The sequence below is a fragment of the Pseudopodoces humilis genome, chromosome 1 (genome assembly GCF_049639895.1).
Source record: "Pseudopodoces humilis isolate 2021_Gansu_Grassland_sample_001 chromosome 1, ASM4963989v1, whole genome shotgun sequence".
Taxonomy (NCBI): Eukaryota; Metazoa; Chordata; class Aves; order Passeriformes; family Paridae; genus Pseudopodoces; species Pseudopodoces humilis.
In genome coordinates this window covers 128,861,368-128,888,280 of record NC_142200.1, presented here as the reverse complement: position 1 = coordinate 128,888,280, position 26,913 = coordinate 128,861,368, and the positions used below count along the sequence as shown (strand labels likewise).

The following is a 26,913-nucleotide window of genomic DNA, read 5'->3' as shown; positions in this document are numbered from 1 at the left end:
GGCTCCTACTCCCCGCCTCACATGGGGAGCCAATGGGGGCCGCGAGGCGCGGTGGGCGATGGGAAGATGGCGGCCGGCAGCAGCGGTGGCCCGGGCGCTCCGTGCCGGCACCACGCGCAGCTGGGAGCCTGCGAGTCGCGCGCCAAGTACCGCGAGGGGTGGCGGCCGCGCGCCGTGAAGGTGCCGGGGAGGGGGATGGTGTCGGGCGGAGCCGCTTCGGATGAGGGGGCTGGAGGGGGGCGGCCGGGCCTGCGCTGGAGTCCCGTGGCTCCTGGAGGGAGAGGGAGGCCCTGGCCCTCGCCTGCTGCGCGTTAGGAGTTTCTCTTTACTGCAGCAGAACTGCGAGATTTGGGTATCTCTGTGTGCGTTCAGTGTACAACGAGCTGTAGCGACACTTTAAAGTGCTGGCGTGAGGAAGGAACTGGTAAGGTTGGAAAAGAGCTTTAAGATCGTGAAGTTCAACCCACAGCCGTTTCCATTCTCTTGTCAGGGAGTTGCAGAAAGCGATAAGGTCTCCCCAAATCACCTTTTTTCTAGGTTGATAACCACACCCCGCCAGCTCGCCGGGCTGCCCCTCATCTGACTTTTGATCCAGGCCCTTCACCAGATCTGTTGCTCTTCTCTGGACGTGCTCCAGCATCTCAGTGTATTCTAGAGAGAGGCCCTGAACTGACCCCAGGATTGGAGGTGTGGTCTCACCAGTGCCGGAACAATGGTTACTCCATACCCACACACATAAGACACATCTCTTTCACTATCACCACCCTCCTGTAAAATTTCATGAAGTCTCAAAGCTGTTAAGTTCTTATGTTCTTCCAAGTGTATGCGGTGGGGCAGCGGACAGAGAGCCTTGTACATCCACAGAGTTCTGGCCACTACAGGCATCCAGATATCACTGGGCACTGGAGGATACACACAGGAGAAACAGTATGGATGTCCCAAGTGTGGAAAAAACATTATTTCAATCTCTTTTTCCTCGACAAGAAAGAGGTAGAAGGACAAAACAGCCAAAAAAAACCCCCCAGAATTGCATAGTGGAAGCATTAGATTCCTTCAATCCCTTCTTCCCAAAAGAATGTAGGTGGGAGTGTTCTGCTGCTGCAAGAAAATTTAGGCGACCTGCCTGTGGAGACTGCTTTTCATAGTAGAAGTTTTGAGAGGTGATTTCTCAAGCAGTTCCCACTTTGTCCAGAATATTGTTTTTTGAGAAATATGTGTAACCTTTGCAGTCTAAATGTTTGTGTTTTGGTTGGTTTTTTTTTAATCAAACTCAGAATAAATTTTCTTTGATCCCAGGGATGAGCTGCTTAGCTGCCTGTTATACATAGTGAGCCATCAAAAAGCTTTGCTGTTATGTCTGTTATGTGACAGTCACTACACAAAGCAGAAGAGAATGCTTGATTTGGTTTTTAACCTTCTGGGAGAAGACCTTGTTTCTCTCAGCATCCAGATTTTATCTGTGTATCCTAAAAATGTAGGCTGTTGGATCACCCTGGCAAAGAGACAGCTCTGCACAGGATTTGCCCCAGGGAGTTGTAATTGTTTTTTAACTCCCTATGTGGAAAAAAGCAGTTTTCCTCACCTGCTCAACTCCTTTGCCTATGAAGAAGACTGTTTTTTCAATGTTTTTCTCTGTATTTTGACAGTAGCTCCTATGAACTGGTCACTAGAGTGTGTCTTGTGTGGAAGTTGGCCAGAGACTTAAGATATTTTACTCAACAACTGGCAGTAATACTGTGACTTTGTGCAGAAAAGTTAGGTCTCATTTGTGTCTTACTATGCTTGAGAAGCTTGAGTTCAGCTCTTGCTCAGTGACTTGAAGAGGTCCCAAATAACCACACACTTACTGCCCTACAAAAGAGAGTACATAGGGGTTTTCAGCATTCTGAGAGGGTTTGGACAACAACCAGAAAACATAGAAAAAAAGGCCTGCCTTTTGCAATAAAGCAAGAATTGGAGTGTTTTTGAATAGTCTTTGTTTTTTGTTTTTTTCAGGTTTACACTATCAATTTGGAATCTCGCTATTTACTGATACAAGGAGTTCCTGCATTAGGTGTTATGAAGGAATTAGTTGAACAGTTTGCATTATATGGTGCCATTGAGGAATATCATGCTCTAGATGAATATCCAGCAGAGCAATTTACTGAAGTGTATCTTATAAAATTCAAAAAACTGCAATGTGCAAGGTATTGAACAGGGCAGTACCTGCCTCTTGTTGTCTTAATCTTTTACACCTTCTGTACTTGCAATGTGTTAAGTTTATAGAGAGTTGGAGTAAAATCCTCAGTTTTGTTCATACACTTTAATTCCCTTCAGGGTGGCCAAGAAAAAAATGGATGAACGAAGTTTCTTTGGTAGTTTGCTGCATGTATGCTATGCTCCAGAATTTGAAACAGTCCAAGAAACTAGAGAGAAGTTGCAGGATAGAAGAAAGTTTATAGCAAAAGCAACAAATCAAAGAGGTTTGTGATAAAATTTCCTTTAGAATCCTGATTAAATTTCCTGTAAAATTTTAATGTTCTTCAGGGCTGGGTGGGGTTTTGCCTGAAGTGCCCATTAAAGAAAACACTTTTTACCTACTTCTTTTAAAGGTGCTATAGTGTGTTTATGCTGGCCAGATGCCAGGCACTCACCAAAGCTGCTCACTCACTGCCCTCCACAAACTAGATAGAGGAGAGAAAATTTAACAAACAGTTCATGGGTTGAGATAAGGACCAGGAGAGATCATTCATCATCGAATACCATTGAGGGCAAAACAAGCTCAACTTAAGAGACATAAAGTGAATTTATTACTAACAAAATCAGAGCAGGATAATGAGAAGTAAAATAAGCCCTTATAAACACATTTCCCCCACCACTCCCTCCTTCCAGCTCTAGCCCGACCCCAGCAGTGCAGGGGGACAGGGAATGGGGGTTATGGTCAGTTCCTCACCCGTGGCTTCTGCTGCTCTGGGAGAGGAGTCATTCCCCTGCTGCACCGTGGGGTGACACAGAGACAGTTCTTTGTGAACCTCTCCAATGTGAGCTCATCTCACGAGCAACAGCTCCCTGTGACCTGCTGCAAGGTGAGTCCATCCCGTGGGGAACAGTCCTCCCCAGACTGCTGCAGCGTGGGTCACTCCTCCACGGGTGCAGTCCTTCCAGGACAGGCTGCTCCAGCCTGGGAGCAGGGCCCCTCTCTCCATGGGTCTCCCACAGGATCACAGCCTCCTCCCAGGCATCCACGTGCTCCGGTGTGGGGCTCCTCCATGGGCTGTGTGTGGATCCCTGCATCCCCCAGGCCCTCTATGGGCTGCAGGGGCACAGCTGCTGCACCATGGGCTGCACCACGGCCCGCAGGGGAATCTCGGCTATGGCACCTGGAGTGCCTCCTGCCGCTCCTGCACTGACCTGGGTGTCTGCAGGGCTGTTCCTCTCACGTTCTGGCTCTGCTCTGGCCATAGTTACAACTGCACAAACACTTACCTTCCTTCTTAAATGTGCTATCACTGAGGCATCACCACCATTTCTAATTGGCCCAGCCTTGGCCAGCGGCACATCCATCTTTGGAGCCACCAGGAATTGGCTCTGCCAACACTGAGGAAGATTCTGGCAACTTCTCACAGAAGCCACCCCTGTAGCCCCCTGCTACAAAAAACCAGGCCGTGCAAACCCAACACAGAGGCATTTTAAATATGTTTACAGGGAGATGTCTCTCAGTATTTAGAGAACTATATCCATTTCAAAGTAATTTTTTTGGCTTTGATTAAGACTAAAGTAGTGAAATGCTTAAGCTTTAATTATTAAGTATTTCCTTCACTTTTTGTGTTCTTTCAAAGTGTTACCAGAAATTTAAAGCACTGTCAGGAAACTTGGAATCACACTTTCACCCTTGTTCCAGCCTCCTCAGGCATGCCAAAGTGAGTTTTAGAAGGAAGATGACTTACACCAGAACCTTCAAAAAAATTTCTCCAGCCCACATCTTTGCACTGAGGGAATGTTAAGAATGGACTGTGTTTACAAAGGCTCCCCTACCACAAATTTCCCAGGCAGCACTGAAGGCTGGGCAAGCTGAAGAATATGAAAATTGCTGAGCACAAGCTTCTTCCCTGTGCTCAGATACTTAGATATCATTCATTGCATGATAATATTAGATATCATTGCATGATAATATTAGATAATTAGACAATATTCATTGCATGAGGATTGCTAAAGGGAGTAAGCCCACTGATTTTTAACATCAAAACATCTGGGTTTTTTTAATGTTACAAGCCAGCAAAGGCACTAGATTGGAAGACTGGTTTGAAAGTTGAATTTGTTGTATTTGAAGCTTAAAAAATATCACAGAAAGGTAGCTGGGAATCAAATATCACCGGTATTGTTTCTGCATTTATATCAAAAGTTTTGTTCTTGGGTGTTAAAACTAATAATGACATGAAATAGTGAAGGTGCTTCTTTGTTTTTGTTTTAAAGATTGCTTTGTGTTAAAGAAAGTAGAAGGCCGTAAGAAGACAGCCTCAAAGAGCTCTGAGCACGACAGTCCTTGGAGTACATCGGGATCACGTGTAGCCAGTAACTGGGATCCATCCTGCTTTACAAGTTCTCCTGGGGTATCCCACAACACAACATACCCATCTGGGAATCAGAATCAGAGCCTGTTAACATCTCCACACTACGATAACAATTGTGCTGAAAGTTCTGGGTACTTTGGTCACAACACATCTTTAACTCCAAGTGTACATCCAGGAGGACATACTCCACCAGCTTCCTTAATGCAGCAAAGAATGGTTCCAGCTTACAATGGAATTGACAGGTTTATGCCTCGTACAACTCACCTGCAAGAACGTAAGAGGAAGAGAGAAGAAGGTAACAAGTTTTCCCTCATTGGAACAAGTGAGGACAATACTGAAGTTGTTATTGGTCCACAACTACCAGAAATACCTAAAGTGGATATGGATGATGAGTCTTTGAATACTTCAGCTACATTAATTCGAAATAAACTGAAAGAGGTATGGGTTCTTAAAGTTCTGATGGTTCAAGCATAGGTGCTTGTTATCCATTAAAATAGTGAGTCTCTGATAGCTTTATTCAGCATTTATTATCAGTTTATCTGCCACTTAAAGCTAGTGCTCTTACTATTTAACTTTTCCACAATCTAGAATATTGCAGGCCAATTCTATGTCAGATCTCTTACACTACACTTGAGAAAGTGTAAATGTCAGTGCATGATCATACATGATTTTTAGTAAAACACTTTTTTTTTCCCCCACACGTGAAGGCATGATAAATTTGGAGGTAGTCCTGCTAACTCCAGTGTGCTACTTGTATCTAGTTTCTGAAAGGAAAATAATGGAAGTCAGAGTTCAATGTAATTTCGCTCCAGCATTTCTTATGCCATTAAAAGCTGCACAGAATCACTAATTCCATGCTGAAAAGCATGTGTTAAGCTACATAACCTTTTATGAAGGATATTAATCAATTAGCAGGTCAAACATTCCTTGATAGAACATTTCATTTACACTAAGATATGAAAAAGCTCCCTTGACTAACTAGAATGATTTGAAAGTGTGTATTTTATAAATAAGCGCCCTTTATATTAAATATATTTCTTAAATACATCAGAATACATGTTTCTGCTTTCCCTTTGTTTTCTGAAATACCTGAGTTTATAAAGCACATTAAACCTTTCTTGAAAACACCTCTGTTAGGAAGAAGGGAGATGACACTCTATCACTGATTATCTGAAATCAGTTTGTGTAGTTAAATACAAAAATGGTAGTGCTAAGTCTTCCAAGTTTCACCTCTCTTGTGTTTAATGCTGCCTTTGCTTTTACTTTTTTCTTCTAGTCAGCAGGAAAATTCAATACAAGTGTGATGTTAGTAATAAATCCTTCCTAATACTCAAATCTTGGAGATGTGGCCTTACTCTAAAATGAGCATTAAAAAAGTGTGGTTACAGGTTACTAAATTTTTTCCCTTCCAATTTAGGTAGCAGATTCTGTTTCAAGGTCTGTGGAAAAGCCAGAGAGCAGCTCAGCCAAACCACTTGTAAAGCAGAGAAGAAGAATATAGATACTGCTGGCAGCATCTTCCAACAGTACTTTTGTAAAGAATATAGTTTAAAGTACTTTATTTTTTTTATGTAAAAAAAAAACCAACTTTATTTGTATTGTATTTCCCAGTGATTCCCTGTTAAAAATTGTATCAGTTTGTTACTTGGAATGAAGAAACCAATATACTGTATTATTGTTGCAGTGTTGTCCTGTGCACCTCATATTGTAACGTATTTTATAATTTAGGGAAGAACTCTATTTAGGTAGACTTACAAAAGTAAATTAATTTATTCAATAGCTGTAACACAAAGGACTACGGAAGCTTAGGAGCAAGTTGAAACTATTACTGTTTTTACTGTATCATGAAGAATGGTGAAGACAAAGACCCCGTTTAACAGTACTCAGCAATGGAGTTACAATTTGGAGTTCTTATTTAGGAGTTTCCCGGAAAACTTTCTGTTCAAATGCGATAATGCTCTGTTACAAAAAAAAACAAACAAACAAAAAAAAATACAGTTAATTTTCAGTTAACTACAGGATTTTATTTAGTCAGAAAGGTATTGCACTGAAAGGTACTGAACTGAAATGTGTATGCAGTGAAGACTGTCTCCTGCTTTTCAGCTTAGGAAAGGTAAATCCATAGCATTAACAGTGGCATCACTGGCAGATCAGCCAGAACATTCAAAGTTACAGTTGAAGGGGAAATTATTTAACTGCTCAGCAGTATGAGTGTGTCACCAAGGAATGATCTGGCATGGAGGACAAGAAGGCCCAGCTGCAGAATGAGATAAACTAGATGGAAACAGGAATGTTAGAGACTGGGATGACAATGTCAAGGACTGAAATTTCCCTTAGTGATGAGATTAATATCTGCAGCATTCTGTTGCGACACCCCTGGAGTGGGAGTGCTCAGGGGCCACCTTTGGGTAGCAGAACCGGCATTGAGAGGATGAACCCAACAGTGGCCTAAGATGCTCCATGCTGACATTGACAGGATTGGTGCAAGTGTCTGTAAGGAATTGGCTTGTGCATTTTTTAATGCAAGGTTAATGTACCTTTATGTCTGGCAAACATGGTCCAAAGGCTTCTAAGAGAAGGCTTTCTTCTCTGACTGCTTTTTCAAAGTCCGTAAAAGAAAGCTTGCCATCATGATCATAGTCCTGCAAAAGGAAAGGAACACTTCAGGAAAGGATTACTGTATTGTAGTTTTGTTTAAAAGGTGTTTAAAGAACATAGATTCTATTTTTAGTTTGATTTGCAAATTGGAGGTCATTAGTCTCTGCTCAGAAAAGATTTGTGTGACTTGCCTTTACCTAAGGCAAAAAGGGTGGGATTGAAAAATTGAAAAGATGGGCTTAAATAAAAGGGGTTGGAATGAAGGATCTGGTTTTAAGTGAAAATTTTTGTCAACTGCCATGGAAGGGGAGAGTATGTATCTTGATTCAATTAAAATATTGACAGACAGTCCCCAGCTGATATTCTGGATTAAGCACTGTGAGACAGACTTCACAGTAAGTGCTTTCCACCTTTTTTCTTAAATGCCAACACACCTTGAGTTTAGTATTCTAATAGAATACATAAACTGGATAAAGACATTTCATGATCAGTTGATAAAACACAAATGTACTTAAAAATTAAGTGACTGCAGATACCTGTACTGTTGGAATAAATGCAGCTTACACTTTCGAGTTTTCCACTTCTGACTGGAGTTTTGCTTTGACTGGGCATGCACAAATGTGTATGCACATATACACATGCTAGTTTATACATAAAGTTTGTAGTACATTCACATACTAAATTAATAGTTTCATATGAGAATACTGGACTGGGACTCATTAAATCTGGATTATATTTCTGGCTTTCCTCAGGAGACTTGCAGAATCCCACTGTAAGTAAGACATCTTATTTTGTTACCTCATAGAAAGGTTTTAAGTATCAGTTAGTGAATGTTTGAAAGACCCTCAATATCACACAAAGTAAGTACTTGCCATTTTCTTCAGTGCTATCTCTACCAAGTCCTTAACTCCCTCATCAGGCTCTTCATCTGCTGGTTGTATGAGAAGACTGTTTTTCAGCATTTGAAACATTTCCTCTCTTGAAATGTATCCATCACCATTCAGGTCATAAATGGCAAAGCAGTCTTTTGAAATACAAATAAATTTCAAATTGATTACAAACTAAAATCACATAGCATTCAAGCTTTTACCTACAGACAGAAAATGTCAACTGTACATTGTACAGCATTATCAATTGAGCCAAATTTATCATGTATGTGCTGAAACACTCCTGGCAAACACTTGTGACAAACAACACTGCATCACTACACACTAGTATCTTCTATAGTCCTTGGAGCAGGAATGTGTATTTTACTGTTTGTGGTTGTACTGACACACTGAATTACATCCTGGACACACATTCTAATGCTGTACCACCCCTGACCACTTCCCAGATGAATTTATATAATGCAGTAGGGATGGCTAATGCTGCAACCTGGGAACTATGAAAACAACATGTTGTCATTCTCCTTTCTCTATTGTGGTTTTTTTCACCCCACATGCTCTATTTTTTTCCCTGCTGCTTAAAATTCTAGAGTTCTTGCTATGTTTTCTCCTCCATCTTTATCATTATTATGGAGGTTCTCATTACCATCTTATATTTTTTCCATTTCTGCTTCCAAGCTGAAGAACTGCTGGAGCTAATGCAACTGCTACTGTGTCCCCACTGTGCCAGTAAATCAATGTTGGCACTGGTCTTGCTTGGCTTGAGACTGTTAATTAGCCAAGATTAACGCTAGAGATTCATCTGCTTCTTTCTAATTTTGTGTCTGAATACAGAAACACATATTCTGTAAAAAGTGTATGCTGTAGAATAAACTTCAGTTTAAATGCAAGATTTTGTAAGCAACAAAATAAGGTGGTGCCTGTGGTAACAGCAGTTTACACAGAAAAAAAACCCCTCTGTCTCAAAGAAGCCATTTCAGAATTCAATTTCATTGCATTAAACTATACAAAAGAAAACTTTTAAATTACCAAATACTTCATAAGAGTAACTACTAAATTATAACAAAAGCAATGTGTTATTAATTCATTCATACTAAATATTAGCATACAGATCAATCTTACATTTCATCTTCTCTTCCAGTGTCCCCCGAAGTAATACTCCTAAGCCTTCCACCCATTCCACCACAGTGATGCTGCCAGTGTTGCTTCTATCAAAAGTACTGAACACTGGGAAGTGTATTATACAAATTCATATGATAGGGAAACACAAAAAAGGAATGTTTTCTTAAATTCAGTAAAATTATAAATTGTATTTCTTCTTAAGATGTTTGTCTGCTTTCACCAAGGTAAGATTACCATTCTTGACTCTAAAATGTAACAATGAAAGGGATTCTGCCCCTCAGTTTACTGATCTTCCACTCCAGAATCCTGCCTGATAAGGTTTTGTTTGATCTGTTGCCTTCCTGGCTTAAATCACTACAGGAAGTATGTGCCCATGCAGATGTAAAGCAAATAAACCACTATCCCTTAAAGTAAGGGATAATTCCACATACAGATTAAGATTTAAATTACTAGGTTTTGTCTTGGAAAACCTTGGATAAAGTAATCCTAGAAACCATATATATTAAATATACAAAGAAAAATAACCTCCTGTCTGTCATGTAACAAAATATTTTTCTTTTCCCTTCCCTAAGCACCTTTCAGTCTCATGGCTTCACTATTCATATAGCCTGTAATATAGTAATTCAAATCCAAGGTTGAATTCAAAGCATCCACTATCATCTATAATAATTTGTATTTTAGAGTATTAATTAGTTAGTTGGCTGAAGGAACACCTCTCCATGAAGAGCCAAGCATTTTTTACTTAGAAGACAACAGGTTTGCTTTTGCAAACTGAAATCAGCCCCTTTGCATGTAAGCATTAAAATAATTTTTAAGAATGTGTAAGGTGAGGTATCTTCCAAGATAACACTTGACTTGCTGCATAAAATTGCAACAAGTTTTTATTTTATGGCATGTAAGTGGTTTTCCTGCTAGAGACATGGAGAAAGTTGAACCAAGGGTGGCTCTTGGTAGCCCAGGACTGAAAGAACGGCAGACTCAAGCCTGCTCCACAAACTCCTCTAGACACCTCTATGTCAGAGATCATTAAATCAACTTTCACAGTGACTGTAAACATGTACCTTGGTACAGGTATCACTGTATTTCCAAGGGGTTATTTGGCTCATTTCTCTCACTTCCTTGCACTATGTGCCCAGGCCCTTCAATGCTGTTCACAAAGCCTCTATTCCCAAAGTTACCCGCTGTGACGGAATGCCTTCCTGCGACTTCCCGGCCTGAGCTAGAGCTGTCACTCAGCAGCGACCGCAGCTCCCGGTGGAACCACCGGATAAAAGAGGAAGGCGATCCGCCCTCTTCTGTCATGACACTACAGCGGCTGCGACAGAATCGGCCGCAGGGCAGCATGACTGCCTCTGGCTGGTCTGCCTCCAACCAGAGCGTGAGCTCTCCTGAACTAAGGGAAAACTGTACCGCTTAAAGAAAAGATGCCATTTTCTCAACAGCTCCCGAGCATTACTCCTCCTTTGCCGCCCTGGCCGGGACGAGACGGCGCCGTTTGGTACGGACACACTCGTCGGTCATCCCAACCCCTTTCACGGTGCTGGGAGCTGTGCGCCCGCCTCACCTCGGTCCAGCATCACTTCATCCGTCAGGCCAAAGGCGCTGTGCAGGGTGTCTCGGAACACGGTGCGGTCGAACCCGGCCCCCGCAAAGTGGCTGCTGGCCTTGGCCACCAGCGTGTCAAAGAGGTTCACCAGACATTCCACTTCGCTTTTGTTAACTGCCCGGCCCAAACACAAGCAAACGCAGGTTGTAAATTAAGCTGGTGAAAGGAGGCAGGCCCAGGGATACGCCAGGGCCGTGACACCCAAGTCCCCCGCCGCCCCACCCGCTGTTCCCACGGGGGCGCCGGGCGAGTGCCTCTCCTGGGAAGCGAACAGGGCCGCAGAGGATGAGCACGGAACAACGGGGGGCGGCCGGGCGGCAGCGGCTCCTGCAGCCCGGGGGAGACTCACAGTGCTTGGAGGATCGGGTCAGTGAGTCCACCAATAACTTCATCCGCTTCCTGCTCATGGCGGCCGGGAGCCGCCGCCGCCGCCGCTGCCCCGGCAACGAGTGGGGGGCGGCCGCGGCCTCGCGGGGCCGCAGGGGCGGGCCGGACGTGAACACACACACAGGCGAAACAGAGAGCAAGTCTTAATGCGCATTCAAAAAAACCGCAGTCGTAAAAAATAAAATAACTGCATTTCAAATTTTTAAAAACGTTTGTGGGAAAAAAAAGAGCTAAAAGTTAAAAAAACATGCAATAAGTTAAACAACATACAATAATGCTTGTTCATCTGCTGTCAGAAGGCAAAAATATATTAAAGCACTCTTACTCCAACATTGCTCGATTTCTACGTTACCCCTCTGCTGGAACTTGGAACGTGGATGTAGGTGCCACCCAACACCCCCGACACTGTCTCACGACCTCGGCGTGGGCACATCGGAAAAGCTGAAGGGCTGAGACCAGCCTCCACCTTTCCTTCAGGAAAAAGGGCATGCAAAAGCGACTCAACGTATTTGCTAACTTATTGCAAACTGCAGCAGTTCCCTTTCAGTCAACAAAACCCATAAGCCCTTTAAGCGGCTACACCTTTATCCCAAGCATGACAGCAGCAGTCGAAGCCCACAGCTGAGCAGAACAGATAGTGACAGTCACACAATTAAAATGACATACCGGCTTAGGTATTTGGAAGACTGGGTCTCATTTCCATTTTTATTTCTTTCTGTGGCAGGTGGTTGTGTAAAAGTCAAATAAGGTATCACACAGGACAGTGCATTTATGCTGTGGTTCATTATGGTTCTTTTACCAAAACTACAACACCACAACTTAAAGAAAAAAACCAGCCCCAACAAAACTAAACACAAACCCCAAATCAAACCCCTCTGTTCACTGCATATCACTTTTATTTTAACCTCATTGACAAGAGTGTCTGGAACTGGTAACATCAAGCCAAACAGTATAAAATAGTTGATGAAAATACTACTGTTGTTTAGATGCACATTGCTGCAACTCAATGGTTGTATTTTCCCAAGAACTTGAAGACTATTTCTCTGTACAATGGCAATATGGCAATATGAAATCATCTTTCTCCCACAGATTTTAGTTACAGTTTGCAGACTAAGAATCAATGTCTTAGAAGTCCAGAAATTCTTGGCAACACAACATTTGAAACATCCATATGCAATAGAGGTAAGTTCTAAGTTAGCACCTGTGCAATGGAAAAAAGGGGTGGATCAAAAATACAAACTATATTTGACTACTTGAGATGGATGGGCATTTGTTAAAGGCTAACAGAAGGCCCAGCAATCAATATTTCAATGGAAGATGTGAAGAAGTGAGAATTTCATGTAAACTAAAATCAAATGGTTGCTCGTGTTTTCTTGTGGGCACATTTAATTTAAAAAAGCTTTTTTTCAGTTATATAAAGCAACTAAACTAAAGTAAAACAGATTTATGACTTAGGTCAACATTCTGTAGCCCTCAAGTACAAAAATATAAATACAAACTGTTTAAACAGTATCTTTAATGAGATTCTGGCAGTAGTTTTTTTATCTAACAAGACATGTCACATAACAGATCTGCCACTGAACTTGCTTAGAGTAAAATCAGCTTCAATATGAAGCTGTTAAGGTATCAAAACCCTGCTTTTTACATGCTAAATAACTTCAGCAAGTGTGCACTTAAACACAGCAATGAACTTAACTAAATACATACATGAAAATCTGCATGTGAAATGTAATTCATAGAACTGGTTACAACAAATGATTATCTGCATTTTGTTAATTTAAAAATGGTACAAATCATGCAAAACAATTCTAAAGCTAATGCAAAAAAAGCTACCAGTGTTTGCAAGAAGTTTTCAATTAAACCAAAATTACATTAAATGAAATATGCATATTTACTAGCAAAGGTTTATCACTATTTTGTAAAAGCAGAGGTAAAATCTTCAGGTTTTGACTGTCAGTTATACTGAAAAATGTCATTGCTCTTGCTTAATGCAGAAGCACATGCTTGGAAGCTCAAAACTGCTCATTCAGAAAAGCCTGCTGACAATAGCTCTAGCTTCCCAGGAATGCAGAGATGCATGGATTAAAAGGAGCAGAGATTTGCAAGAATCAAAGGCACCCCATTCAGGTAGCCAAAATGGTAGCATTCCCTTTCTCATAAGCATGGAGACGGTAATGGGGCAAATGATATACATTTCTACAAAGGCAGCCTTTTAAATGTTATTAATTTTCCATTAGCAGACACCAGCTTGTAGTAGTTTATGCATAATATTAACCTGCAGGATAAACTTGGGATTTAATTTGTTGTGATTTACAAATAAAGACTATTACTAATGCTTCAAAATACTATTTTTACTATCTAAAAGGTTTAACTCTCATTTTCCAATATTTTACATCTCAGCTGGCCTACCATCTCATATTGTCTCAAACATCTAACACCACTTACTGGAATTTTATAAAATTGTACCTCATGTATTAAGCAGCAGGCAACAACAACGGTCTTTCCTAGCACAGCTGCATCTGGCTGGCTACTGAAAGATTAGGAATATTTCTAAAACACAGGAAAACTCATGCAGTTTGGTAAAGTTTGCTGTCATTTCACAGTTTAAGTTTCCTTTAGTCATTGCACTTCTGTTGATAGTCTCAGGTTGTTTTAAAATATTATTCTGAATCTGAATTTGAACCAGCAGTCTTCTTTTTCTTCTTTTTACCATGTTTCTTGTGCTTCTTTCTCTTTTTTGTTTTATCCTAAAAAAAAAAAGGAAGTTCTTGTATAATTACAAGTATTGTAGTATTACATTCTGCTAATGCAAAATGAGAACACAGAAAGGATATCTTTTGAAAGATATTTCAAAAGCAGTTTCTACAAAAGCCTATTGAGAAATCACAAAAAGAAATACTTTACCAAGCAATTTGCACTACTGTGAGCAGTCTTCAATTTAAATTTATCTCCACCATGGTATGGCTATTTTATATCTCTCATCACTATTACATTTCCTAATATTTTAAATTATTTTCAGAGCATTATAGATTACTGAGAAAGTAATAAGGAAGTGCTTTGACCAGTAGTGACATATTTGGGAATAACTAGAATGTTTACAGATTTTAAAGTAAGTACTTAAATTCACTGTGTAAAATTAAATAGCTCAACTGCACGTGGCTAGACTATCACTTGTACCTTGTTTAAAATAAAACAATTGTGATCTCAACTCTAAATATAAATACATTCAAATTAACCCTACTGGATTCAGTCCTGAAGGTAGTATGCTGATCACTGTAATACAGAAGCTAAGAGATGCAATCTTGTCTTTTTGCAAGCAGAATTTCAACTGAAATTCTCAAATGGGTATGGCATTACATACATGAAACAATCAGTATTAAAGCTTTGTTTTATACATATTCCTTATACATACAAATATTTTATGAAAAAGACCGTAAGTAATCACTAGAAATGTTATGGAAAATGGTTCATGAGTCTGAAAAAACGAACAAGTTCCATGGAAAAATGTGTACTAAGTATCACTAATACTCCTATGCCTGTATTTTTAGGTATCTAATGCAGACCTTCCCTTTGCCCTACCTCATGAGGACAACTGAGATGCCTGATAAGGAACACTGCTGCTGACAGGGGAGACAGATACAAACACATCCCAAGTGGGCATTTAGGATCCCAAACCCACTATACTCCTAACTGAGGAACCTCAGGTACATGTGGTAAATCTGCATTCTATATAAATCACTGCTGAACCTTCCTCTCACTTTTACCAACAGATACAAATAAAAAATATAAGAAAAGTAACAGGTTGCTGGCAGCTTTTTATTTGGTTGGAAGAAGAGTTATAATGGCATTGATGTTGCAGCAATTATGTCCCAAAGCCCTTTCCAAGGTGGCAGAGGAGGCTTACCAAGGAATTACACACAATGCTAATAAAGGAACAGGCCTGATGTCTGTGTGGCAAACTGCTCCCCTACTTGATACCACACAGATAGGTAAATGAGCGAAAAATTCTTCTTTACAGAGTATTTATATCCTAAAATTACAGTAAGAGGGATACTTGCTGTTTTCTCTTTTTCCTCATTGCTTTTCTTCTTTTTTGCTTGCACCTAAAGAAAATTAAACCAAATGTAGTATCCATAAGAAGTTGATTCTCAAGAAAATTAATTCAAAATTACTTGTAGGTGATAGAAGCTAAACAATCCTTAAAAATTTATTTTAAAAGGAAAAATAAAAACAACTTCTAGTGCACTGCACTCTTCAATTTCACCTGTACAGTGCAGAAGAGTTTTAACAATGTATTAAATCTAAGCTAGTTCATTCACTCGCTGGTGAATGAGTAAGCTACAAGCACTGTAACATCTGAAACTGAGGATTCACACTGACCTCCTCTGTCTGATCCGATTCAGATACAGATTCTGATGATAAAGGTCCATCACGATCTGCTTTCTTCCTTTTCCTGTGGTGATTTTTACCTTCCTACACAAAATAATAATTTGTGAGTAAAGTTGGAGCTTTCACATTTTATAAAACTTCTACTTAGAATTTAAGATTGAAATATTACTTCTAAGTTGTGAAATACGTTAAAATATTATTGACATTAAACTAACTGCGTCATCATCATCAAAGTACCCTACCAAACTGTTAAAATCAATGTTTAGTGAAAATAATAATTTTCTGTATATTCCTTTTTCTTATTACCAAGATACAGCCATTGTCTAAAAGTGAGAGGAATAACAACAGTCCCTTATTTTAGATAACAACACAGGGAGGAGTTAGCATTTGAAAATAGAACATTTCACCACTTTTAAGTAAATAGTAACTGAAGATGTCTTTATACATACAAACACTATAGCTTCAGACTCTTGTTTTGTTCATGAAAGAAAAAGCTCCCTCTGTATTCATGTTGAACCAGGACAAGCTGTCCCTGCCAGCTGTACTTCCAACACATCATATTTTATTCCTGTGCATTTAAAAGAGGTTTTTTTAAATTTCTGATGCTGTGTGAGATTGTTCTGATGAGCTACTTTTCTGCTCCCTGCACTTGCTTTGCTCTGGACAAGGCAATGTGCTCTTAAAGACTGAAGGTACTTTCACTCACTCAGTTTCTAAGACCAGAAACTTCCCACACCTCAGAACAAGTACACAGGATGCAGCCCATCTGACACATGGGGGATCTGCAGGTAGGAGAAGACCTCTAGTCCCCAAGTGCCCTTTGCTTTCAAAAGATGTGTGGAAGTAGTGCTACAATAAGGGACCATGGTAGATACTTGGTCTTCAAAGAGAAGCCATTCAAAAGGATGAGATGGGAAATGGACACTGTAAAATAGAAGCAGGAGCAAGGCGGGGGGGGGAAAATCAGTACATTTGCCTTATGCAATGGAGAATTTGTACATCAAAGTCAATACTATTGACCAGAGAAGACATGATAAGAAAGAAAATTAACTGGAGAGAAAGACTAAGGTGGACTCTGAAAGCATTTTTAGTTTATCCACAGTGTATGAATAAGAAAAATTGAAATCAATTAGATTGTTTACATTAAAGATAATGGATGAGTGTACAAAATGGTGTGGGTGGTGGGAAGGAGAGAGGATTTTCATGCTTAGAGAAATGACAGAGTAAGGTCATTTTTCTTAAGCTAATACATTTTTCTTTGCAATTCTTCACAGCTGTCATAAGTATAGTATCTGTAATTATGACGGCATTTAAATAAAGAGATCCTCTACTTAAGTTTCTTAATTTATAGCAATAAGTCAATAACCTACCCAGGTATGCCACTGAAAATACCATCACACACATTTTTAGCTCAATGTGACAGCTAAAAATGTCAAAACACTAAAGATGCAGCTGATGTACTATAGCAGATTAGATACAGTTTTCATTTACCTTTGTAACAAGAACAGATCCAGTGGTTTTCACTAACAATAATTACTAAACCAGGAGCTGAATCCAACCAAACATCTAGTTCAAATTGGGTGCACTGACCTTCTGACTGTGTGGGTTTGGACAGATGTAAATTAAGGCATTCAATATTAAAAAAAGATATATCCATTATGTATGCAAAATGCAGTTCTGATCAAAGAATTTCAAGAATAAAAATACCTTCTCTTTTTCACAGTCCTCCTTTGACCTCTTCTTTTTGGTGCTATCCTAATCAGAAAGGAAAACAAATCACAACAAAATCATTTCATGAAAAAGGAAGAAATCTCCAAAGCAGTCTGACCAATAGTCTTTTTATGTCTGCTGAAGGTAATTCTTCAAGATTGTCCTTTCTACTGTGCAGTTGACAAGAATTATACAAAAAGCTGTAATTTTGATGCAGCTGCTAATCTCCTGATCCAGCATCATGATAAGGTCTGTATGAAATGAGGTAAGAGCATCCTTGCTGGGCAATTAGAGCCTCTGGGAAGGATACGAGCTATCACTGCTGTAACCATATGTAATATGTAACAGTTGGGAATATTTTTGCTTTATCCATGTCCATCTCTGCTGATCAGACTAGGTTAAACATTAATTAATTTTCCCTCATGTATCTTCATGAGTTTTCTGAAGTAAGGGTATCTCTGGGTCCCTTTATATAGGAAAAGTTTTTAACCTCCCATTAGCACAAATGCATAGGTGTCTGCAAACAGTCATTCATTACAATATATATCCCACCGAATTAGGTATTCCAATGAAAACTGGTGATAAAGTCTACACAGAGAATCTTAAAAACTCACTGTATTATTAATATTTTAGCAAGAAGTACAGTACCTATACACTGTAAGACAGAAAAATGCTAATGTAACAGAACAAGCTGCCTTCACTTTTTTGTTCATTCAGTAAAGCCCACTTACCTACATTGCTACACTTCAGAAGAGGAAAAAGACAACTTCAATTTAATATGTATTTGAGAAAGGCTCAGTTGTCCAACAGGAAACTACTCAGTTATTTAGAAAGACAATGTTCTGGCCACTGCTATCCTGCATTTTCAGATACGGTGTTCACTTAAATTGTATATTCAAAAGGCATTTTAAGTGTTAATGTAGTATCAAAATTAAACATTTGAGCAGCACAAAAGCTGCATATGTCTGGATTCAAAAAAATGACTACAAATTGCTGGAATAAAGCATGTTCATCTTCCAAAGATCCAAGGCTTTTGATCTTTACACATGTGGCCAGTGGAGGCAGATTCCACACTGCATGTGGAAGATACAAGTGATGCTCAGGCCCTATGAGAATACATGGCATTAAATGTGGAAGATGAAAACCCGTATTAATATATGTTAAAGTCAGAAATCTTTATGGTTTTATAACACCAACCAAGAAATCTTGCCAAGAACAACACATCTGCGTATTTACCTTGCTGTCTGACTCAGATTCTGAAGTTGTGCTTGCTGAAGATTTCCGTGAGGAGCGATACTTCTTTTTCCTTCTTTTCTTCCCTTGCTTTTTATCCTATCCACAAATATTGTAGAAAAAGAAGAAAAAACACAAACTTGAATTTATTCTCACTAGAATTAAAGATTTGCATTAAATGTAAAGAAAAGGAAACATCAAATTACTACATGTTATAATGTTCTCCTGAAGAATAAAGTACACTACAATTGAATATTTTAGTGGAGGACCTTCATAACTCTTCTGCATTGAAAAAATGCAAACTGGTGAAAAATCCAAGCTCTCTAGATTCTGTTTATTATTTAGATGTGCGCTGTAGAACCTGATTATCTGTAACAAAGATATTTGCTAGAAAGTAAACATGGTATTTCTGCATTTTCATGATTAGATAGGGGATTCTATCAGAAGAAGCAATTCAGTGTTAAAATGGATCTAGTTTACAAGCCAGGATGCCAAAATCTGTAATGTTCATATAAAAACTTTTGACAAGATATATATGTATAAAATTCATGACTTTATTATATATACCAAATGCATAAAAACAAAATGGTTTTATTCAAACCAGCCCCTCAAAATATTCTAAAACATACTATCAAAATCTGTGTTAAATAAACCCTATGAATAAAATATGATAGATTCCAGTAGGTTAGCTCTTACCTCATCTTCTGAATCAGATGAACTGCTGGAAGAATCAGAGCTTGATGAAGAAGAGGAAGATGAAGACAACTTGACCAAACACAACAAAAAGTGAAGCTTGTGAGATGCAGCATTTTGTCTGGCAAATACTCAAAAACCTATCCAAACACTCTCTTTAAAATGACTTAATTTTCAAAGCATAACCACTACAATTTTACTTCTAAGAAGCTGGTCTTACATAGATTTTTCTTAAATAAACTTCTAAACCACTTCTAACATTTTTCTTTTAATAATATCTACTTAATGCTCTTTGCCTCCCTTTAATTTTCCTTGTACCGAATGTATGCAAACCCTTTCTAAATAAAAGTAAGTTAATTTAACATCTAAAATCAAAATTAGAGCTATACTTTCTCTTTCCAAGAGAACTTAAATGACAAACAGCCACAACCCCAAAGCAAAAAAGCTCAGAAAACTGAAAATTTTGCTCACCCTATTAGATTTCTTCTTTTCCTTTTTCTTTTTCTTAAAAATAGAATAAAACAAATGTTACTTTAGCATCATCTTTTTTTGGCATGGACTTAGGTTTATAAACTTTGATGCTAGCTTTTAAAATGTATTCACAAAATTCTGTGTTGGCAACACAGATGATAAATCCAGTTCCAAACAAAGAATTTATACAACTGAAAACAACTTACCTCCTTCTTTTTGGAAGAACTCTCATTTCCACCCAGTAATTTCTCCCTGTGTTTTTCCAGTTCTTTCCTCCAATTCTGAAAACAAAACCAAACGGAAACAGTAACAGGAAGGTCATTTCTGAACAGTTTTTTTTAAGCTCTCCTCTACCTGACATTATAATTTTAATAAAACCCACAGAAAATAAACAATATATGATATTATCCAAAGCTGTAATACACTTGATTTTACAGAAGATTATTATTCAGCAAAATACAGTGTTAGTTCACACTTAATGTTCAAGTTATTTGGCTTTAAGAGATTGCCATTTATCTTGAAGGTCATCAATTATGGTATTTTTGTTTTTATATCATAGTGTTCTTGCCAGAGCACTTTAGGAAACCAGGGTACCCTACCAGAAAAATGGTGATTTTTGTCTCAGTTCTAAAAATCACCTGAAACAAAACTTCGAGACAACTTCTCCTGGCCCCTCTTCAACATATAGGTGTCTCTAGTGTGTATTTTGGGCCTTGTTGGTGTCAGCAGTAATTATATCAAATTAATACAGGCATCTTCATAGAAACACTCTTATTCTGTTATAGCCCAAGTACACCAAATGAATGAGTAATAATATCCTCTCATTCTTCCTTTTCAATTCCCCACCTGGTTTCTAGATTTACCTAAAGTGTCCTCTTAATGAGCAGTGAAACATCCAGCCTGCCCCCATGAAACTCAAAGGCTGCTAGGTTCAATCTGCACAGTCAGACACATCATGCTCCCTTCTTTATTATTCTGATCCTCACAATGAAGCTGTATTGGTACTGAATTGGCAAAACAACGGTGATCCACATGTTGTTTGCTGAGGGGACAGAAAGAATAGTAATCAAGTAACCTGTGCAATACAGGATGATACACAGATCCCCACATCAGCACACTGTGAATTAGCTGAACAGAGCTGCTGAGGGACATGGCAGATTAGCCAGGATGCACTGTGTAATGTGCTTCCACGGACCAAGGCAGCATCTGTGGTTGTGTACTTTGATATACGAGGCACCCAGAGCTACCTGAGGGGTCTCTCACAACAGCCTGTGCTTCATTATTTTAAAGACTGTGCTAGTGTTATGTTTTAAACAGAAATGTCTGACAACTGTCAGTAAAATATAGGAGACAGCACCTCATTCAGAGCCTTGTGATCTTTTCAGGCATTCAGAGATTTGTTCTTAGGAGCTTTAGGAATAATTCATAGTCATTTCATGATTCCCTGCATCCTTTCCTACCGTGCTAACCTGAAAGGTTGGTAGCTTCTATGCATGCCAATTTCATTTATTTCACATTAAGCAAAAATAAAATCAGGAAAGAGTATGATAGAATACTAAACCAAAGTCACCAAGCTAAAACTCAGAGTGCAGAACAACTGATGCTCTCAGAACAGCACCCCACGGCCCTCCACATCCTGGTACAATTTCTTAGGAAAAAAGGTACAGCAAGAGTATTATGGGTACTATGCCCTTCCAATAACAGAGGAGGAGCATAATCTGCTTCAACCAGAAATTTACATACAATGATGAAGATTACTGAAGCTTATCTCAAGATACCAGGACCCAAGAAGGAACAGAAACAGTTAAATTCATTGTATACCGATTTTTCCCTTACGCACAACAGGAGTTACATGTGAAACTCTCTAATACTGTGCTGATCTTCAGTAGGTGCAGAACACAAACATCAGAACAGCTGCATTTATATCGGGAAACCAGCATGTGTTGTAACCAGCTTAGGATGAGAGAAAACAAGTGCTTCATAGTCCTATCTGACTGAAAGCCATCCTTTGTGCCTTCTCCCATAATATTACATGTATATTCCTTGCCAAAGACATCTATTTCCAGAAACACACTTTTTTTCACTGTACTTGGATTCTGTGACCTTAAACAAGTGAATATTAGCACAACTTTGGTTTATCATACCTGAAAATGCACTTTAATTTACTGATATAAGCACATGTGTTTGTATAAATATATTTACATTTATGACAACGTCAAGTTTTATTCACCAACAATTTAAAAAATGTTTTATATAGTTTTTTCTCTGAACTTCACTGGTGAAGTTGTAAACTCAATTTCCAACATAAATGAAACAAAACAGTAACTCATTAAAAGCTCCAGTGAAGTGAAATATTATGGCTACTTGATACTGTAAATGATAACAGAAGTAGCATGTTAGATAAAAAGAATCATGTATTAACTAATACATGCTAATAACATTACCAACCTCATTCATCTTTTCTTCAAATTCAGCCAAAGCCCTGGATCCTTTCTTTTTCTTTTCTAGTTGCTCTTTCACTTCTTCCCTGTATGAAAAGGATGATAGATCACAATTTTTACAATTAAAAATACATTCTTCAATTTCTAACTTTTCTGTGGAGATTTTTTGAAGTTTAGCCTTGGTTGAACTTCCAAGAGAAGGAGAATGAAAGCATCTTAGATGTTACACATATGGTAACCTAACCCTAATAACTTAAGTACGGTCATTAAATCCCTCCAAAAGATCTAAAGCTAACTTCGCAATTAGGTGAATTGTTCTCTAATGTCTCATGAGGGCAGGCAGAGGGATTGAACATAAGGGAAGCTGTTGATAATATCTCAAAATGATGGTTTTGTTGGGTAGGGTAAACTGGGTTCTAAGAATATACCAGCAAAATAGCTCTTTTAGAGATTAATTTGTTTACAAATTAAATATATCTACAGGGTCTAGGTATTACAATTTGAGAAAGAGAGAAAATTACATTTTCCTTTTCTGAGAAACTGTTGCCAAAAAAATATAGACAAATGTAAAATACACATTTCAAAATTATATCCTATTGTTTTTAAAAGACGAGATTGAATACATGTTTAAAATAGAACACCTTGGCCAGAGACAAGAAATCTTTCAAAACCTATTACTGGATATTCTGGGGAGGAAGTAGGCACCAGTGACATTTTAGTAAGAGGGAACAAATCTTTTACTTAAAAGGTCAAAAGGGTAGACAGGCAGTGCCACTTACCATGTTGGTCTTGGCCTGTTCAAGTAGTCTTGTATTGTTGGTCCTGAATTTGGGGCAGGACCTCGTGCCCTGGCCATAGCTATGGGATTCATATAAGCCTTGAATATGAAACAACAAGAAGAAATACCAAATTCATCAGTTACACTATGATATCAAAATATCTTGTTTTTTCTTCACAGAAACTTTTTATCACTCCCTGAAAAATAATTCTGACTTGTTTCTAAGAATATAAAATATTTAGCTAAACTGAGTTGATTCAGTATGGCAGAAGGATTCAGGTAAGTGCTTTCAGTTGGAGTTATACTGTGGCAGAAGGAACTGATCCACAAAAAGACCATGTTCCTTACAACAATTCCCTTCCTTCAGCAATGATTTTGCAAACTAAGAACAGTATCATGATTTCTGAAATAGTCTTCCTTGGGATATAGAAAATGTAATTAAATTTCAGCTCTCACTTGCTAGGACAACTGATCCTATGCCTTTAAAATTCTGTTCAAAATTGTTGACAGGAGTCACTAAATTCTGCATGAAATTTCTTGCCCCAAAACAAGCGAGGAGTGGTACTTTGCTACAATTATACATGTATCAAAATTCTGTGACTTAGGGATATTTCAAGAGGGAAAAAACCCACAAAACCAAACATAATCCAACTGTTACGAGGTATTCCATCTTTCAAACCTATGCATCCTCTTTGTGTTATAAAAGATTAAATTAAAATGTAGAATTCATAATCCACCTCACATTAATGGAAAAACTCTTCCATAATTTTTATGTCAACAATATTTTGTTCATGTGAAAAGGAGGTACATATATCCCCTTATTTCATTCATTTTTATCAATATGTCATCCCAACACTTTATTTCTGCAGAACATAACATGCACTGCTCTTACTGTTGAGATTGGAGATGAGGAGAAAGATCAAATAGCCAAAAAAATGACTTGCTTTGGTTGCCCAACCTGAGACAATTTTTAAAATAGTACATTTTGTAGATCCAAAGCAAAGATTTGACCATCTGTGTAGCTCTCACATGTCCAACACTGTTTTTTATCAGGCATTCAGAAACTACCATGCACAGTAAGTGAGCATTTGTGAAAGCTGTCAGAAGCAGCAGCTGCTGCCTCCCCTCCTGTTGCTCCCACTGCAGAACCAGTGACCACAGCAATGCTGAGTTTCTGGACCGGACTGCAAGCAGGCTGGTGGCCTTCAGCTCTTGGGGACACATTTGGTCCTGGGAAAGGCTCTTCAGGCTCTGCCTGGGATGAGGCATCTGCCTGGAAGGAAGCACTGCCCACACAAATTTGGCTGAGATTCAGCAGCTGGACCACTCTGAAGCAATCCAAGGACTCCTTGAAGTGGAGCATTTTTTGACTCAAGTTGACTTTGCAGCTCTAAGGGGACATTTTCTGCCATTTCTTGGGGCTTTGCTTTGTTGCTTTAATTCACACAAAAAGGCTAATTAACACGGGCAAATAAACACAGAGGTGTGCCAATTGAAAAAAGTAGCAGATGGATGTATGCACTCAAGTAGTTACAACACTTAAAAAAGCATTCACATGACGAATCTAAAAATGAAGAAAACTTCTGTAATTGAGTTCAGCTTTGAGTGGAAAAGGAGCTCCTTTAGGAATGCAGGACAGCACTATTTTAACACAGTTTTCACTAAAGAAAGGTAATTTCAATGTATTAAATCCACTAGAAACTTGGTTCATTCCAGTGAGCACACTGACTTTTGGTTACCATTCAAAAAATTGTATCTGAAAGCTCTTCTTATGCAATTATTTTTTAAAAAATGAAATCTCATGCTGCTCTTAAATAAAAATCAGCTAGTTTCCTACCTGAGCTAACAAGTAATGAACACCTTACTACTTCCCAACAAAACTCTCTACCTGAAGAAGACGCTACAGCTGTCAAATGCTGATTTTCTACTTGCTCAAACTGCCCCTGGATAACTGGCTAGGAAGCTTCCTCCCTTCAGTGGATTTGTTTAACTTTACCACAGCAAGTACTTAATGACTGTGTATGGCTCTATATTCCAGGTTTATGTCTTAAGACATGTTCTTGTAATTTCAACCAGGTTTATTTATGAAGAATTACTTCACCAATAAACATTTCTGAAAAGTATTTACACTGCTTTGCCAAACTGCATGTCACTAGCCAGAAGGAGCATGGAAATGGCCTCTCAATAAAGAAAGTGATTGTCTGCACATTCATTTTCTTCTTTCAGCAGTTTCCTCATGCAGGTATTAACCAAGGTATTTGCTGCATAGCTTCCTTGCTCATGACAAGTGTAAGACACCTGCTGTCAGGCAGGTTTCTCTGGGCAAGCAGTACTATTACTGCCTTGCAAGTGTCCTGTATATGTGCAAAAAGCATGTTTATTTTCCATTTCCAAAAAGTAAAAAACTATGCTGAATTTAAGAAGGGACATGGCAGAGAGTAACAGGAGAAATCTCTACAATCATACACGAGGAGCAAAGGGTCCTATATTATAACTTGTCTGTAGGATGCATTATGCCATGATGGCATAATTAACCTTATATAGGAAGATAAAGATTTGCTGGCATTGGTAGGTTTATCCCAGTTGTCCCGTTAAAAAAAATAAAGAGCAAATAAATACAGACCTGAAAACCTTACAGGACATTTGAATCACAGATCCAGTCTTGAAGCCTAATACATTGTCAACTCTTTCTTAATAGACTGCATTTTTTGATAGGTCAGCAAAGCAATCAGAGGGACTTTGCCACCAATCTATATAATATCTGAGTCCTTCATGTCTACTACCATACTAATACACCAAGGTTTGCCAAGATGTGAACAGATCCAAGTACAAACTCATGGCATATACAAGAAATGGAGAAAGGGAAAAAAGTATTATGATTTGTGTTTAGTCATAAAATTCAGCAGCAAACTTACACTGTTTAAGTGATTACGAATAGAAGCTAAAAGGCTAACTGGTACAAAAACATTTAAAGAAAAATACGAGGAAGGATGAATGTGTTTCAGTTATGTATGAACTCAGGCTCTGCAGTCAGGTGTGTAGAAGCGCATTTTTTGCCTTCTGAGCGCTGGCTCCCGAGGCAGCAGAGTGCGGTGTAAAACTCAATTTCATATCTCGGGTACAGATGAACACCAAGTTTAAGGAAATGCGGCTTAGCTAGGCTCACAGCTACTTCAGCGACTGCTGCAACTCCCATTGGGAACATTTTATTTTTGTACGGACCAGGCCAGCATCTTAATCTCCTTCCCTCGACAGATCACAAAGCAGCCGTCAGTCACGATGCTGCCGGATTTGACAAGGCAATCAGAGTTCTGCCAGGGAGCCTCGAGCACGTGCCGAGGGAGGGACAACCCACCCACACGGGACTCCGGCAGATCCCGGGGCGCCTCGGCCCGGGCGGGGCAAAGCGCAGGGCACGGCCCGCCTTTGTCGCCCGCCGGCGGGGCCCCAAGCGCGGCCGGACCCCAGTCCCGGCGCCGCGTACCCACCCGGCCCTCGGCAGCCTCCGGCCCGCGGGCCGCCCCGCCGGCACCGGGCCGCTCTTGTCCCTCCGGCGGCCCCTTCTGCCCCTCCCGGCGGTCGGGGCGCGGCGGCGGCCGGACGGGCCCGCCCGGGCCGAGGCAGCGCCCGGCTCCCCACGGCCTCTGCGCCGGGGCCCGCCCGGAGGTGCCGCGGCTGCGGCGGAGCCCAGCCGGGCTGCCCGCGTTACTCACCACACGGTTATCCCGCTTCCCCATGGTGCCGCCGTGACCCCGCGCCGCCGCCCGCCGCCGCCTCGGCCCAGCCCAGGGCCCTTCCCCGCGCCCGGGAAGCCGCGGCCCCTCTCGGCCCCGGGCGGCCGCGGAGCTGCGGGAGCGGCGGGAGCGGTGATGGCGGCGGCCACACAGCGCCGCCTGCTGGGGCCGAGCGACTCCGCGCCGGGCCGGCCCCTCGCTGCCAGCGCCCGCCCCGCTCCGCCCAGAGCGGCCCCGGGGGGGCCGGGGAGCCGCGGCTGCAGCGCGGGGAGCGGGCGGGAGCAAGGGGAGGGCAGGGGAATTTCACTGCAGGGCGT

At 40.0% G+C, this 26,913-nt stretch overlaps 3 protein-coding genes across 6 annotated transcripts; 1 reads left to right on the top strand and 2 right to left on the bottom strand.

Moving 5' to 3' along the window:
• The first annotated feature begins 48 nt into the window (after nt 1-48).
• RBM48 (RNA binding motif protein 48) lies at nt 49-7,718 on the top strand. Of its 3 annotated transcripts, XM_088057751.1 has the most exons (7): nt 161-180; nt 335-424; nt 538-687; nt 1,996-2,186; nt 2,317-2,462; nt 4,453-4,988; nt 5,968-7,718. In XM_088057751.1, the coding sequence occupies exons 4-7, from the start codon at nt 2,059-2,061 to the stop codon at nt 6,049-6,051; spliced, it is 894 nt and encodes a 297-aa protein (XP_087913877.1). In that variant the 5' UTR covers nt 161-180; nt 335-424; nt 538-687; nt 1,996-2,058; the 3' UTR covers nt 6,052-7,718. The 3 variants fall into 3 exon arrangements, with proteins under 3 accessions (XP_005518854.2, XP_087913877.1, XP_087913867.1); XM_005518797.3 differs by lacking the exons at nt 335-424; nt 538-687 and having other exon boundaries at nt 49-180; XM_088057741.1 differs by lacking the exon at nt 161-180 and having other exon boundaries at nt 335-687.
• CLXN (calaxin) lies at nt 6,362-11,189 on the bottom strand. 2 transcript variants are annotated; one of them, XM_005518798.3, is made up of 6 exons: nt 11,110-11,189; nt 10,719-10,874; nt 9,155-9,259; nt 8,021-8,172; nt 7,088-7,192; nt 6,362-6,509 (listed from the first exon to the last, which is right to left on the bottom strand). In XM_005518798.3, exons 1-6 carry the CDS (start codon nt 11,165-11,167, stop codon nt 6,462-6,464), a joined length of 624 nt encoding a protein of 207 aa, XP_005518855.1. In that variant the 5' UTR covers nt 11,168-11,189; the 3' UTR covers nt 6,362-6,461. The 2 variants fall into 2 exon arrangements, with proteins under 2 accessions (XP_005518855.1, XP_014104201.1); XM_014248726.2 differs by lacking the exon at nt 9,155-9,259.
• Nucleotides 11,190-11,822: 633 nt separating this feature from the next.
• FAM133B (family with sequence similarity 133 member B) lies at nt 11,823-26,715 on the bottom strand. Its single transcript, XM_005519123.3, has 11 exons — nt 26,576-26,715; nt 22,864-22,961; nt 22,092-22,170; nt 19,850-19,924; nt 19,644-19,676; nt 19,176-19,244; nt 18,483-18,578; nt 17,244-17,291; nt 15,528-15,620; nt 15,206-15,250; nt 11,823-13,894 (listed from the first exon to the last, which is right to left on the bottom strand). Exons 1-11 carry the CDS (start codon nt 26,597-26,599, stop codon nt 13,808-13,810), a joined length of 747 nt encoding a protein of 248 aa, XP_005519180.2. The 5' UTR covers nt 26,600-26,715; the 3' UTR covers nt 11,823-13,807.
• Between the last annotated feature and the right edge of the window lie 198 nt (nt 26,716-26,913).

Bases quoted from the DNA above. Each gene is read 5' to 3' on its own strand.
- RBM48 (XM_005518797.3), top strand. From the start codon at position 67: ATGGCGGCCGGCAGCAGCGGTGGCCCGGGCGCTCCGTGCCGGCACCAC. The intron at 181-1,995 runs GTGCCGGGGAGG...TGTTTTTTTCAG, and splicing joins GGCGGCCGCGCGCCGTGAAG to GTTTACACTATCAATTTGGA. The intron at 2,187-2,316 runs GTATTGAACAGG...AATTCCCTTCAG, and splicing joins AAAAAACTGCAATGTGCAAG to GGTGGCCAAGAAAAAAATGG.
- CLXN (XM_005518798.3), bottom strand. From the start codon at position 11,167: ATGAGCAGGAAGCGGATGAAGTTATTGGTGGACTCACTGACCCGATCC. The intron at 7,193-8,020 runs GCAAGTACTTAC...TTCCTTTTGCAG, and splicing joins AGATAGCACTGAAGAAAATG to GACTATGATCATGATGGCAA. The intron at 6,510-7,087 runs GTACATTAACCT...TTTTTGTAACAG, and splicing joins CATGTTTGCCAGACATAAAG to AGCATTATCGCATTTGAACA.
- FAM133B (XM_005519123.3), bottom strand. From the start codon at position 26,599: ATGGGGAAGCGGGATAACCGTGTG. The intron at 17,292-18,482 runs GTAAATACGCAG...CTTTCTGATTAG, and splicing joins AATCTGAGTCAGACAGCAAG to GATAGCACCAAAAAGAAGAG. The intron at 15,621-17,243 runs GTATTTTTATTC...TATTTTGTGTAG, and splicing joins AGGACTGTGAAAAAGAGAAG to GAAGGTAAAAATCACCACAG.